The sequence below is a fragment of the Camelus ferus genome, chromosome 3 (assembly GCF_009834535.1).
Source record: "Camelus ferus isolate YT-003-E chromosome 3, BCGSAC_Cfer_1.0, whole genome shotgun sequence".
Taxonomy (NCBI): domain Eukaryota; kingdom Metazoa; phylum Chordata; class Mammalia; order Artiodactyla; family Camelidae; genus Camelus; species Camelus ferus.
The window spans coordinates 84,488,812-84,504,956 of record NC_045698.1 but is presented as its reverse complement, the minus strand read 5'-3'; the positions used below and the strand labels follow the sequence as shown (position 1 = coordinate 84,504,956).

Here is a 16,145-nt window from a genome sequence, read left to right as displayed (position 1 = left end):
AGACCATCTGAACCTTCATGTTGGAAGAAAACTGCCCAGGTTACACAAGCAGTAGCTTTGACTTGAGCCAATTCTGTGTCAACTGCTTCACCAGCAATATCTCAATCAAGGGACAGCAAAGCAGGCCTACGCAAGGATGCCCCCTGCTTGGTCCTTGCGTACCCCCAAGGCTTTCACCTTCATGCTCCCTGTGGCTAGTTCTGTTAGGTACAATCAGGCAGTGAAATAACCGCACCCTCTGACACTTCATGTGTCAAGAGGCAGAAAGTCAATTCCTATCACCCGAAGACCTGTCACTCCAGAAGACCACTAAAAACTGCTGGCTACCCTGTGGTTCTGGAGGCTTTAAAGGTAATTTTTACAAGAAAAAGGACACAAATGGGGAGTCAAATGCAGCCCATTCTTTAAGAATCTATATGAGGAGCAGAGGACAATGAGAATAAGGAGAGGAATTTTCCTCTGTACTATCCCTTCCAAACGTATTTACCAAAGAAACAAAACCAGAACACACTCAAGTGCCTGCTTGATGTAGAAAAACTTGCATGTGCTGAATCCATTAGAACACTGTTCAATAACAGTCTTCCTTGTGAAAATATTAGCCTTGTAATGATTCCAAGTTCAGCATCTCCGCAGGTTATCTGTTACATAAGTGGCTGTGGCGGATGCAGGATGGCTGGGCTGAATTTGCAGTCCTAATGGGCTTCTACATTTTCCACTTGTGTAGGGACGCTCTCCTGAAGGCACTCCTGGAGTGCCCTGCTCAAAGCTGTACTTTAGGTCATTAAAAATGCTTATCAGCTTGAAATAACAATCTGAATACTGATACTAACATGAAGCACATGTTTGCCATGGCTCTTCGCATAGGTCACTCATTTCCCTATTTTCTTCTCGTCCAACCAAGTAAGTCACACCATCACCCAACCCGTCCCAGAAAGGGCATTTTCTTTTGTTCTGTCCCAAAATAGCTTTAAAATTATGAGAAGCCTGCTGTGAGACTTGAAGAGAGAAACTGGCATGTATAAAGAAACATGTCCCAAGACAAAGAGTGCCGGATGCCCAATTGTTGACTTCAAGTCTCCGAACAGCAATGCAATCCTTTCCTCCTTTTGTTTGGCAAGCTCTTCCAAAAGTGCAGGCAGCCTTTCCCCTGATATCTGAAATTCCTCTTTAGTCTTTACATAAGCAAATGAAATCAGGGATCTGAAACAATTATTCAGACAATCTGAGAATGAATAAAATTCTGTTTTACACTGAGAATGATTTATGAAGACTATTGGTCTTCATGATTCTTTTGGTCATTTGAAAATACTATTCTCCCCTTTGCCAGTCTAAGCAAAAAAAAGCTCCTTCTTTGCAAATGCTTATTAACTCTTATGGTTGTTTGTAGGACACCATGGCTGGGGATCCTAAGTGCAACACACAAGGAAAATGGAGGGACTATTTCAAAGACCATACATTTAGTACAATGAGCTGTGTAAGGTACTCCAAATATCACAATGTATTGTTAGGTCAAGCTGTAAAAAAGACATCTGCAGCTGTATCAGTGCCCCTGGAAACAAGCTATACAAATTATCTACAGAGATGGAGACAAAATAGGACCTGGCCCCAAAGTCAGAGGACCTGAGTTGAGATCCAGTCTTTGCTCTTACTAGCCATTAGACCACACGCAGCCACTTAACTTACTTTCTTCAGTCTTATCTGTAGAATGGGGATAAAAACAACAGGCTCCAACAGGATTGCTTTAGAGTAAGTCAGATAGTGGACACAAAATCCAGTGGCATGGCGCTTGGTACATAAAGGAAACGTTACATTATCTATCTATCTATCTATCTATCTATCTATCTATCTATCTATCTATAGATAATATATATTAACTATTAATTGAAGTTACCATGGCACAAAATGAACTATCACCTAACATGACTCCCACTAAAGAAGGGCTGTGGTAATATTTTACAAGTCTATTTTTAAAATTTGAGATTGTCATGTCTGAAAAATCATAATCTCCTGTTGACAGTACCACAATTTACTGCCACTGGGAAAGTTTATGAAGCCAGAGGGGATATGGTTATATGCTTGAGAAGCAATTTTCTTTGCCACAAACAAATGTGATTAAATCTATTTTAATACAGTGCTGACATTATTTACTTTTTTAAAGACTGAGATTGGCATTCTGTGGTTCCAATTTTTTTTAAGATAATTTATACTCATCCTTCTCAAAGGGAGTTAGTGATGATTTTTTAACTCCATACACTAGATAGTGATCTGTGTACACCAAACTACTCACACTGAGATTTCCTAATGTGGACATTGGCTGTAACTGAGACTTACTGAGTTAGTATGCTTGCTTATCTTTAATGGAAGGAGACTTCCTCGATTAATGTCTTACTAAAGATTTTCTTCTTAATTTTGGGTTCAAAATTTATCATTTTACTTTTGACCAAAGTTAAATATGTTTATTGTAGAAAATTTGGGGAAAAAGTGAAAAATACAAAAAAGAAAAGCCACTTGTAATTCCACCCTTAGTATTAACTACTATAAACATGTTATGACACAGTTTTTTTCTATCTTATTATCTATTTCTTTCTCTCTCTCTCCAAAATTCAAAGTTATTACCAAATTACAAAACAGCTTCACATATCACATTTTAATTCAATATTATATAATAATTTTTTTCGGTAAAATTCCATCATATGGATATTGCTTCATTATTTATTCAGTATCCCACCAGGGAATATTCATATTGTTTGAAATATTTTTTCATATAAAAATGCTATAATGATTATGATTGTTTATAAGTCTTTGAATACATCTTGATGATTTCTTAGGTTGGATTCTGATGGACTAAAAACAAACAAACAAAAAAGAGGTAGATTACACAGCATACAAAGAGAAATTAATTAAAAATTTCTTCATACCTGGCCAAAGCAACCTGCATAATGAATAAGGCTTGGAAAGTCCTTAGAACAACTCAGTTCTGCAATTGCTTCTGTTTCACTCACCATCCAGCGTACACACTCCAACTGACCATTCTGGATTAAAAAGAAAAAAAAAGGAAGAAATTTAAGGTAATTCAGGTTTGAAAAATACCTCACAGATGGTATTTTACCATGGGAAGAAATCACATGAATTTTGGCTTTTATATCTGGATTAATTCATTTATAATATATGTATACCACCTATTATATTTCTGATCAGTAATTTTGACTCTAAATCAACTACAGAATTTTTACTTACTTACAGTTTCATACTTTTATCAGTTATTTTAAAATCAATTTGTTAAGGCATAATTTGTGAACTATAAAATATACTTTTTAAAGTATAATTTGATGAATTTTGACAAATAGATACTCTCTTGTAACTACAACTCCAGTCAAGATATAGAACATTTCCACCCTCCCCTCCCTTCTCCTTATATGTCTAGTCCCTCTGCTCTCATCCCTCTCACCTTCGCCCAGGCAACCACTAATATGATTTCTATCACAAGAGAATAGAGTATGCATTCTTCTGCATCTGGTTTCTTGCACCCAGCATAATGCCTCTGAGATATACCCAAACTACTGCCTGGAAATAGTTTATTCCTCTTTAGCGCTGAGAAGTGTTCCATTGTATGAATATATCACAATTTGTTTATCCATTAACTCTTAGAATAGGTTTTTTCCCTCAAGAAGTTAAAATGTCAGAAGTCCAAAATAAAGGAAGAGAAAATAACCCGGATACACTGCTACTTTCATGAGGTCGTCTCTGATTCCATGTTCACAGTGGCTCTTTTCCACACTGTGCAAACCAGGAAGCAGTTATGACATATAAACCTAGTGATTAAGACGCAGACTTCGGAATGGATTTAAATCCTGAATCCACCACTGAGTTACAAGACTATGAACAAGTTACTTCATCTCTCTGGTACTCAATGTTCTCATCTGTTAAGTAGCAGGGGTTAGTAGTAACCACCTCAGAGTTACTGCAAAGGTCAAATGAGATAAAGCATGTCAATTCACTAAGCACAAAATACTTGTCACCGTATACTATTAGAATGCTCTCTGGGATCCTCACAATAACTCTATAAGACAAATGAGACATTCAACTGCATCCTGGTTTTGCACAATGTGAGACCTTAGTATAGGAAAGAATTATGGTGGACATGGAGTCAGGAAAGCCTATTCCAAAATCAGGACGGGGAGCTAATCTGCTTATTCTTAATTTACTCCTATTTGGATAATAGACTTTTAAGTAGCCAGCTTCCAAGTATGCAAATGCAGAGTCTTCTAACTGGGGCATCTAGCATGATCAGGTGTGCTAAATAGCCAGGTGCCCCATTCAGATCTGTTTCCTCCTGTCTCTGCCCTCCCTGCTGCCCGGGAGGCTGGTCTGCTAGCTCCCTTGCCCCTGGCTTCTGGCTGGGTTTGGCTGATGGAAAGCAGTAGCAGGAGACCAGGAAAAGAGAGAGAGTTTGAGGTCCCCTCTGCTCCTGGCTCCCACATTATGGGATGGCCATTGGTCTGCTGAGTCCTGCCACCAGTCAATGGTCAAAAGTCAGCCAGCTGTTTTACTCAGCCCTCTCAGTCAGGCTCTGGGGTGGTAACTGTGCTCTGGCTGTTACTGACCCCAGTATACTGCACTCTTCTTCGTGGGCTCCCTACACCCCATCCACTCCCCCTCCTTTGGCGTATAAATCCTTCATTATACACTTTCCTTAAATTACACAATTTGAGCATGCAATGTTTCCTATAAGGATTAACAAACACCCACTGATATAATGTTTTATTCCCTCTGAATGAAGAAAGGAACAGGAACCATATTGAGCGTCTATGAGGCAAGACAATTTACATAAATAGGTATTTTACTTACACAGAACACAGAAACACGAATAATTTCTGATTTTAGTAATTTGAGTCTTTTTTTCTTTTGGTCAGTCTAACTAAAAGGTTTACTAATTTTTAAAAATCCTTTTATGAGACCAAATTTGGTTTTGTTGATTTTCTCTGTTTTTCTATTTTCTATTTCATTTACTTTTGCTTGAAATGTTTTAATTTCCTCCCTTCTGTTTGTTTTAATTTAGTTTGCTTTTTATTTCTAGTTTCCTGAGGTAGAGTAGGCTATTAATTTGTGATCTTCCTCCTCTTCCTCCTCCTTCCTCTTTTTTAAACATAGGCATTTATAGCTATAAATTTCCCTGTAAGCACTTCTTTAGCTGCATACTTAAATGTTGATATATTGCATTTTCATTTTCATTCATCTTCAGGTGGCTTCCAATTTCCTTTGTAATTTCTCCTTTGATACAATGATTATTTTGGAGTGTGTTAATTTTGTATACTTGTGATTATCTTAAATTCCCTTTTGTTATTAATACCTAGTTGCAATTCATTATGGTTCAAGGACATACTTTATATGATTTTAATCCTTTTAAATTTATTGAGATCTGTTTTATGACCTAACTTACGGTCTATCATGGAGAATATTTCATGTGCACTTGAAAAAAATGTGTATTTTGCTATTGTTGGGTAGAATGCCCTGTTAGATGTGTTAGGTTTAGTTATTCAAGGAAGCAACATTTAAATAAATAACAAGCTGCTAGAGAGGCAAAAGGAAAGGTATCACTACTATGAGTTTGAAAGTAATATCACGTGCCATAAATAGAAATACCAAGAAAATAAAAAATGTTATTAAATTCTAGTGGAAGATTTTTGCCTGCTGAAGTCTCTGGGCTTTGGGTCACTTAGTGTATGTTAAAAAGGAGTATCAGTAGGCTATGTGTTTGAAGTCATTTTCTCACCAGACCAGCATTTTGTCTTTGGGCTTAATTAGAAATAAAAAGAGAATTAAAGTTATTTTATTGAAAATCTGTTTAGATTCTAAAATAATTTCTTGTGCTGGTTCCATTTTAGAAAACAGACTGTTCTCACCTTCTAGAAATCTTTCCTTACAATTATTTTGCTTAACTGTTCCCAAAGGGAACTTAATAATGCCTTGAACTCCCACAGTATCTAGTGTTGAGTCCCCTAGAAAGCACTCAATAAATTCTGCATGTAGCTGGCAAGAATTTATTATGTTCCATTTAAGGAGTTTAACAGTGGGGGAGAGATGTTCTTAAGCCGCAGTATGACTTCAGAGCCCCTTTTCTCATGTAATCTTTTTATTTGATACCTTGTCTCTGACTCTGCTTCCTGTCAGCCAAGTCATATTATCTGAGCAACTTCTGCCCATTTGTACCAAGTTTGTTTGTCTTTAATGACAGCAAGGCTCTCAGAACGGTGCTTAATGGGGTGAAACACCACCAGTTAATTACTGGTGTTCAAAACAAGGTCCTAAAACAGATGATGATGACTTCTTAGGACTCCCTCAACTTTATCAGTGTCCTCCACAACACACTGAATGGACTGAGGCAGGACCTATGTCAGGATTTATTTCTAAAGAGGGTGGCATGTGTTCTAAAATATTTGTATTTACTGCTTTTGTACATTCTAGATTAAATGAAGGAATAAAGGAATACTTCCATTTCCCAGATCATTGTCAGAAGTATGAAAAGCCTGAGACTCCAAATCTGTAAGAGCATTTGAGTCCTACGGGTTTCATACATGTTCTTCATTAAAGCAAAAGAAAATGCTGCTTAAGGTTGCATGCTGATTATATGATGGTGATTCTATGTTGACTAGAGGTGTTTAAGAATGAATCAACACTTTATATGGATACTATAGAAGGAGTTTACCCAAGGTTGGCTTAATGACCACTAAAGTTCTTATGTACTTTCCTACTCTAAAGATTTTTACTCTATCAAAACCCGCACTAGGGCATATAAATTAACAAAAAAATGTTCTCATCCAATTATGTACTTAGGATATATTCAAAATCCAACATTAGTCAGGAAAACTAATGAGAATTGTCTATTATAAATACTAAAATGGCAAGGCAACTGTCAACAATCACTGGCACTGTAAGAATATTTTAGGAAGTGAAGGGATAAACTGGGAGTTCAGGACTTGCAGGCACTAACTACTATATATAAAATAGGTAAACAACAAGGTTCTATTATAAAGCACAGGGAAGTATATTCAATATCTTATAACAACCTATAATGACAAAGAATATGAAAAAGAATATATATATGTATAACTAAATTACTATGCTGTACACCAGAAGTTAACACAACATTGTAAACTGATTATACTTCAGTAAAAAAAAAATTTTTTTTAGATTTTTTAAAATAAAGAGTTGCTTTCAAGGGGAAAAAAAAAAAAAGAATATTTTAGCCATCAGTGAATCATGCCCACTGATGACCAAATCCAAATCCTGCCCTCCCACGGGACTCTGACATAGGAACTAGATCCTGAATTTGCCATCCTGTACTTGCATTATTGATAACTTACATACTTTATCCACCAGACTATCAGTTCCTTAAGAAAAGGGACTACGTCTCATTCAAATTTGTACTGCCAGCACCATCTAAAGTACCTGGTGGACTCGTACACATGGTTGAACTCCACTATGCTGAGCTTTGACTTTACGTTTGATTTCTCTTTCTTCTTGATGGCTGCCTGCAGTTCCGCTCTTAATTTGATATAGCATCATTCACAACTAAAGGAAAATGATACCTACTGGAGTCACAAATCACTTATCTGATCAAAAAATATTATTTTCTATGCCATATCAGAAATAGTACCTAACCACAGAGTAAAATTTAAAAAAAAAACAGAAAACAACTTTTTAATATATAAAACTTTACTGAATGGTAAATAAGTTGAAGATAGAAAAATTCAGATTTGTACAAAAGGTATACTGGTGAAAGAAAGTAATTGCTTTACTTGTTCTTTAGAGAATTCACAAGCAGACTTCTTTAACTAGCAAGTTCCCCCAGTAAATTTCAGTATAATCCCATTTATAAAAATTATGATTATTCAGCTTTTAGAAGACATAACTATTATATAAAACAAAGTACATATGCAGAAGCACTAGGGACTATATTTCCCTAAACTTCACTTCTGGCTCTTAAGAAATGTGACTGAATTCCACATTTATTTGCCAAAGATCTTAAAAGTAATTTTAGTTTAATAGCTAACCTTCTAGTGATGTGTTATATGTTACAGAGGCAATCACTGCAGTGCTATAAAAAACCATGTCTTCCTGTATCACTGTTTTTTAGGTTTTAATATCTATCCCAGTCCCAGTTATTTTGTACAGTTCTTGATAGATAACACACTGTGTTCTGCAAGAGCTAAATTCAAACTCAGCATTGATATTCTAAACAACTCCTGATACTGCAGACATTTAAACTTCAGACGCAATCCATTAGAGGCCCACTTTATTATCCAAAATACTCCTGAGAGCTATCATCCCTTAAAACACACCTTCCCCTCATTTGTCTTGCTCATTATACTCACATTAGGAAAAAATGAAACAGTCCCACACAGATCCATCCAGGTGTGGTTAAGAATCTAAATTACAGTCACCATGAATAACAAAAGTTCTTAGAATTGCAACAGATCATTTTCCTTTCTCTTTATTAGCTGATTTGAAGCTTACCCTAAATTAGAATATAGTCTCAAAATCTCAAAGCAGTTAGTGACTGAAATTATTCATCTTTTAAATGGACCTGGTTCATCTGCTGTTTGCTTGGTAAATCACTCTTCTCTCTCTCCATTCAACGCTTTTGCCCACCAGGAATCTTAAAAAATAGAAACCCAACTTTGAGGCATGGAGGGCCCAGTCCCCAGCCCGTGAGTCACCTTGATGGCCAGGCCTGCTGGAGTCAACTTCTCGACGTTTCGCTCACTGAGGCAATCCTCTCCCATCAGAGAAGTGAGGTGCTGCAGACACTCTGCATGTCCCTGTGATGCAGCAATGTGTAAGAGATTGTTTCCGCTTTCGTCATGAATTTTGTCTAGATTGTCGGCAGCAAGGTGTGGCTGTACACAAAGGAAGAGTAAAAAACTTAAGTCAATAAATCAGAATGAGACCCTCTTGGGGGGGGTTCGCTCTGGGCACTGGGAAGAAGAGATGAGCTTCTAGAAGCTCTGGTGGCAGCCATGGGGATCTAGTAAGTCAGAATTCCTTGCCATTAATTCCAACGATTTTCAACGACATTTTCTGTTATACTGTGCTTTAGAACATGAATGTTCAAGTGACTTATCTCTCCATGAAACATGCAACAGAGATGAGTCAGTGAGTTTGTAGAGGCTCCAAGCTGGCTTTCTAATAATGGTGATGATACTTATGGTACCTGGCAGGTTCCCTGTATGTCTCTTCCACTCCTGCCAAGTTCTGAAGGCTCGGTCTGCTTTATTCCCTGTTGTAGGTTTGTTCAATGAATGAGCTACTTGTCTTAACCAACTGCTTTGCCTTGAACTACGGAGAGCTGGCTTTGCTAGGAAGCTACATGGTGAGTACTGCAGCTGATGCTCCCATGGGTAAGGCTAGACATTTCTCACCCCCAGTCAAACTCCTGGGGGCATCTCAAGGCTACCTGGACTTTGGTTTTTCCCCTCTAGCGACATTCAGTTGATAAAAACTGTTGGGTAAATTGAGAGGTATTGTCATTTGGGAAACATGAAAACATGGGAAAGACAAAAGAAAGGAATGAACCGAAGAGAAACAGAGAAGAAGAGCCAGGAGAAATGCAAAAGACATTTTCAGGAGACAAAAAAAAAAAAGACACATTGTAAAATGATTATAAATCAATAAAAAATGTTAAAAAAATTACTTGATGGAGTAAAATTGTTCAATCATATCATCCTATTGCAACACTAAGATTTGTGACAAGAGCCCAAGTGCACTGTACTTATCTATGCATAGCCTTACACTAAGTAGAATTATACTGCCAAGATGTGTCACTTTTCTTGAATGAAACTTTAATTAACATCACAGTGTCAGCACAGGCTTACTACTCTTTGATCCAAGTCTGGAAGCCAGAAAAGAACAATGCAGGCAGATGGGAGTGTGATTTCAGTTTAGTTTTCTCTGAATCTAAGCAGAACAGACTTTTCTTACATCATGTTACTCTGTGTCTAGAGTCTTTGGAAAAGCTTCTTCATGCTCCCTAGATATGCAGACCTGGAACTAAATAAAAACTCCATGTAGGTCAGAGGGCAATCAAGCTCTAGTGTAAGTTTCTATCTGCAAATGCTTTCAAACATCCCGGTCCAACCCTTCTGAATAATAATCAGGATAATACAGAAGACCCTCTGTTCATGTATCTGGCAGGTCCCCCATCAGCAAGGAACTGACATCCCCACAAATAACTGAGTAAGAGCACTGGGAACCATTGGAGAAGCAAAAAGAAAGGTATTAAGATTCTTATTAAAGAAAACGCTGGGCTTTTTTGGTTTTGTCTTTTAAGCGTGTGTCCTTATTCTGGTTGAAGTCAAGCAAAGTTGAAGTGAAATAACATTCCCTCTATAGCCATTTGTTTTTTCCCTGTATTAACCAACTAATTTTTAATTTTAATTTTAAAGCTCAAAAGTCATATCGCCCAATTAAAGACACAAATAGAGATTAAACAAGAAAGGGAAAAAAAGCATCATCACTGTGTTACTACTGAATAGAGCTGATAAAACTGGAGCCTGTGGATGCTTACATGTATACTGAGTTAAACCATACTCACCAGGAGGGAGATCTGCCCTTCTTTAACGATGTTCAAGATGCTTTTTACTTTTTTCAGGTACTCACTTCTTTCTTCTGGGCCTTGGGAGCTGGTCCAGTTCATGCCGCCGATCTGCTCATCGAGTTTGGGTTCGGCTGCTGAGGACTGCAGATGGAAGGCCCTCAGCTGGCAGTCTGGCATTGCCTTGTCAACTTTTCGACTATGAGGGTCACTAAAGGTCTTGTTGAGGAAGTCCTTACTCTGGTTTTCAGGCTCATACGCAGAGCCACTTTTAACCAGAGATGGCGAACTCTCGGATTCTTCAGTGGGGACCTTTTGCTGGTCACGGACAACAGAGGACGCTTTTCTCAAGTGAGGGCTTTTCACAGGAGAAAGAACACAAAACGGTGTCATGTTGGATGGCGAGTTCTCAGCACTTCCTGGAGAGCAGGCTTTGCCAGAAAGGCCATTGATGGTTGTGCATAAACCCAAAATTCTTTTTTCTGAAGTCACCTTGGTAAAAGAGGCAAGCTGTTGACTGGACTTAATGTAAGGCACATCCAGAATCTCATCCATGTCGAGGTCATAATGCTCCAGTTCACCCAGCAGGGCGCTGGGCTCCGTGCTCTTGCTTTGGGGGCCGCCTTCTCCATGCCCAGGGCTGAGTTCTTCAGGTTGAGGGTCTGGGTCAGAATCCCCCCCTTTCTGGTACTCTGCCTTCTGGTTCTTTTGGTCATCACTTTCATTGTTCTCCAGAGTCTCTGGCTGATGCTTGAGTGGGGAGACTCTCTTCACTGGGCGGAACTTACTGTAGACATCAGCAATTCCTGTGGGCTTTTGCGTGTTCGTAATAAGAGTTGAGACACCGCAATTCCAGCTTGAGCCAGAAACTGTTTTAAAATAAATTAAAAGAGGGGACTATTAAATTGAAGCACTGAAAATATCTTGGCTATGCAGGCAGGCAGGGTCCACTCAAGTCATGCTCAAAGTAGTCTGGGGGTAAGAGAGAACACGTATCATAAAACAAACAGTTCATGCTTACCATTGAAAAAGAGTGAATGATAAAAGTTATGACGTGCTGGCTCAAAATTAATTCAAGTAGTAATCACAGTGAAAGCAGACAGCTAAAGAAAACAAATCCAGACAGATATTCAGGTTTCTTCCCTGGAATGGCTGCACCTCCCTGACAGTATTTTGATGCTTGTCACCACCCGGAAAACCAGAATTGGAGGATAGGGTCCTCTGTGTTAAATGAACTTCCAAATGAATTGAGGGAGAGAAGGGATGTATGTACACACGAGCAGACATGCACACATGTATATTTACACCCATAAAGCTTAAGAAGTCTCATAGAAAGAAGGGGGGAATTGCTTAATACTGAACAAATGTAAACTGAGACCCACTGGCTGATTCACAGGTGATTTGTTAGGTGGATTAGGGAAAGAACAGGAAGGAAGGAAGTGGTCAGGATTGACTGGACCATGGGAGATAAGCCATGGCTGAGTTCGTCCCACCCTAGACTGAGTATCCCAGTGAACCATCATTCATGGGCATTTCATGGTGCTTTCTGGCATATGGCACAGCAATGTCATGCACTAACCCCTCACAACGGAACATGCTCTTTAAGATTCACTCCTCCCTCCATCGTCTGGAAGGCTGGAAATGAACCGGAGGGGAAGGAAGTTGCAAAGGAGGGTGAAATGGGCAGACTAGTTTTTTTTTCTTCTTGTTTCTGTGCAAAGCTTAGATAAAGATTGTATAGTTTGCATTTGACTCAGTGTCTGGTTGAGATGGAGTATGAAGTGAAACAGCAACACATCTGGAGGTGAAGATAAGCACCACCACCTCTCCCAGTTAACCTCATATCCACGGCTGCCCACGCCTCCTCTTGGCTCAGGTTGACAGCAGCAGTCTCCTCCCTCAGCCTTGATGGTACGGCTTCCTCTGTGGGACACTCCCCTGACTAGACAGATGACCCAGCGCCCTTGGTAATTTGCAGGACACTGATTTATGGGTTCTTACCCCTTTCCTGCTTAGTTTACACCATCCCCCATCAAAGAGGTGAGGTTTCAGGATGTGCCCTCCAACTAGGGGTCTCCCATCTATCCTTCCTCTTCTGGAACAACAGCAGGCAGGAAATATTTAACCCCAAAGCATGTATTTGTACTGTTCTTTGCTGTTGAGCATAACCAAAAAATAAAAGAACCTGAAACAAGCGTGGACTCGGGTCTGTACCTTCTGCAATAGTCCCTGGCTACCACTGATCCTTGGGGTGAAAGTAGCATACAAATTATTAAAAGTTCCCCAAATTTAGACACTTGGTCATTCTTCTTCCCAATGGGATGTGTTCTCAAAGGATTCAGATAAGTTCTGGAACCAAGATAAAGCGATGAGTGAGTATTCTGAGCCTGAATGCCATATAACATTCCCCAGATAAGTTCTTTCCCCAACATGGACCACAATTTTGCTTACGGTTCAGAGGGTCTGTAGTAAGTGGTCCTTCTCTGAGGACTTTCAGGAATCTAAGAGAATACTGTGAGCTGTGAATCCAGGAGGGAGGCCTGGATTCTGTCGAGTAAGAAATAGGTATTAACAGAGAATGTTCCAGAAGGGAATGGAGGTATCTAGATGCTCTTAAGCTCCTGCTTCTTCTGCCTTTTGCTGGCTCTGGTTCCTAGTTGTCTACAGTACTTGGCACAGAGCAGATAATTAACAAATGCTAGTATTTAAATTTGAATCTCACTTTGTCCATTGCATTAAATCTCTTTTTAAATGCGCAAAATGCATCCTTCTGAGGGATTTACAGCTTAATTTCACAGGGGACAGAAGTCCTGTTAATAAACTCAGAGGAGTAATAATCACTAGAGAGAGATGGATTTTCTAGTTATTTATGAAATGTAAATATGCAAAGGCAAATACTAATTCCAGTTGGTCCACTGTAAATTTAAAATTTTTCTATCCTTTTTATGCCCTTTTCTTCCCCAAAATATAAAGCTACAAAAAATTAATGCCTGCCAGAAATTTCTGCCAAGCCTCTGTCTTCCTTTTAAGAACATATGGTTGGTTACTTATTTAAAATAGCAGAGAAATAGTGGACACAGAGTTTATAACATGTAAATAGGCCTATCAGTTTTCCGAAAAGCTTATAGTAGGAAAAAATATATATATTCCTTAACATTTCTGAGATACTTATTATTAGGCACAGTATTTGTTAATATTGTGCCAATTACCTCCATTTTTTGGAACTTCTTGAAAATGTGCATCTCAGGATGTAATAAAAAAATTTTAAAGTGTAATAACTTAGTGGGCCAATACAACGAAAGCATTGTACCAATATATTTATGTATTGTATAAGGTCGTGGGTTCAAAGGGCTACTCTTTTATGTTGGCTTTATTTACATGTGAAATTTTTTCCAAGTGATACAGGGAAATGGATACCATATGTTTCCCAGCTGTTTTGTTCTGACAGGAGCCATTTAGAATGTTCTATGGAAATGAATTCTGTCTGAGTCTTATGAAAACACTTCTTTCCACAGAAGGGTCTAGAAACTGAAGAAAGGGCATCAACATTTAGGCTTCTTGTCCTCCTTATTCAAACCTATGACTGCCTTTTAGGCTGAGAGTAAAATTTGTGCTTTCTAGTCTGTCTTGGCTACCAGGAAAAAAATCCCAGTTATGAAAAGTGGGTTCAATAACAGTTTTTCATGAGAATACTTCAATTTATTACTATATCATATACTTGTATGAGGACACTTTTATATATATAGGAAAGAAAAACTCATTTTATTTTTCCTAAGCTGGAAAAGCGGTATTTTAAGCACAAGTAAAAAGGCTCTTAATGACTGGCAAGATTTCCACTTGCAATTCTTTAAGTCCGCCAAAAATTCCACTTACACTTTATTCTACTTCAACACCATGATGCATTTCTTCTGAGGCATGGAAACAAAGATCAGAGTAATGATGGTTACTAGGAAGATTTTTGAGGTGAAATGTGTTTCCTGGAAATCATGAATAAATACTTCACATTTTAAACTGTAAACCCCGGGAAATTTTATCTATTATCTTACAAGCTATTTACAAGCTCTGTTAAGAACAGAGTCTGTGTCCCATTTACCCCTCCATCCCTCCAAGCACCCCGCAAACTGCTCTGCATAAGTAGCTCCTCAATGGCTTTTTGGTTGAGTGGATTCATTTTGAACATCTCATGAAAGTAAACACGTTCAATTTACTTCAAACCTCTCTTCCTGATTATGGCGCAAGTTTTCTAAAATGGTCAGTAGGTAAAGGGAAATGTATTTGAGGCTGATTTATGGGCCACAATTACCTCTTCCAATCTAAATGGCATTTGGAATGTCTCTGATCTCCAGCAGGGTATGTCCAAATTGTCTGCTACCATCTATAGGTCACCATTTATCCAACAAGCATTGAATGTGAGCCAAGGATGGGCAGGTGTGTATAGCAGGTAGCATTGTCTGATCCAGGGGTCTTATCCCTCACCACACCCACCTGCTTCCTCTCTTTCCCCTCCTCATCCAACACACAAACACACACACACACATACACTACTCTGTCTTCTGTAAACATATTCTTCATAAACCTGGCCTGGATTACACGACCACATGTGCAGGCTCCCAAGCAATCCATTTCCAAGGCATCACTGACCCTTCTCTTTTCTTGACCCCTGCCTCTCACCTTTTAGGCACCAAATCCTACTGTGGTCTGATCCTAAATCCCTCTCAAATTTGATCCCTCTTTTCATCTCATTAAACTGACTAGATCACAGTGGGATCCTCCCACAGTCTCTGCAACGTTCTATCCACTTCTCTGGTCTCCTTTTTCAGTTCTGACTAATCCCCTGTTCAGATTTTGTCACTTCTTAGCTCAAAACCTCAGGTGGCCTTGTACCACCTAAAGCAGTATTTCCCCCGATGTGGGATACACATCCCTGCAGGACCTAAGATGGTGCACAGGAGCCATGCTAAATAGCCCTAACCTGGAAAGGAAGCGAGCTATACACCTTTCAACTCTTTCTCCCTCTTCATTAATTTAAGGACTCTCAGCTTGGCGCTACAATGAATTTAACTCCTCTCCATAACTTACCAACTCCCTTCAGAATAATGAGACTGTGGGCCTTTGGCTCACTTTCATGAGCAGAGTTAAGAGAAATGCTTCATTTTCATCACATTCATTTTAATTATGTCTCTGAATTTATTGCAACTGACCCTGAAAGTTTCTTTTAAAAACAAATATGCTCAAAAGTAAGTGGGTTTTGTGGGGAGGGTAATCAATGGTAGAGCACATGCTTAGCAGGCACAAGGTCCTAGGTTCAATCTCCAGTACCTCCATTAAGAAAAATAAGTAAGTGGTTTTAGAAAAATATGTTAATAGTAAAAGTGGTTTACAGGTAAAACAAAAAAAGACAGAGAATGACTTGGCATGTATCCCATGTTGTGGAAATACTTGAACAACTAAGGTTTAGGAAACCCTGGCTTTCAGGATAGTAGCTAAATTCTTTAGCAGGGTACCTAATAGCTCTTTTATTTATTTTCTAATGTATCTTCTCATCTCAGCA

At 38.7% G+C, this 16,145-nt stretch overlaps 1 protein-coding gene across 6 annotated transcripts in view; it reads right to left on the bottom strand.

Moving 5' to 3' along the window:
• Nucleotides 1-16,145, bottom strand: part of SNCAIP (synuclein alpha interacting protein) — a 142,674-nt gene that overhangs the window by 26,973 nt on the left and 99,556 nt on the right. For all 6 annotated transcript variants that reach the window (XM_032476580.1, XM_032476581.1, XM_032476582.1 and 3 more), the window contains 3 exons: nucleotides 10,595-11,463; nucleotides 8,721-8,900; nucleotides 2,919-3,032 (listed from right to left, as the gene is read on the bottom strand). In XM_032476580.1, coding sequence (XP_032332471.1) covers nucleotides 2,919-3,032; nucleotides 8,721-8,900; nucleotides 10,595-11,463 — 1,163 coding nt within the window. The remainder of the gene's footprint in view (nucleotides 1-2,918; nucleotides 3,033-8,720; nucleotides 8,901-10,594; nucleotides 11,464-16,145) is intronic.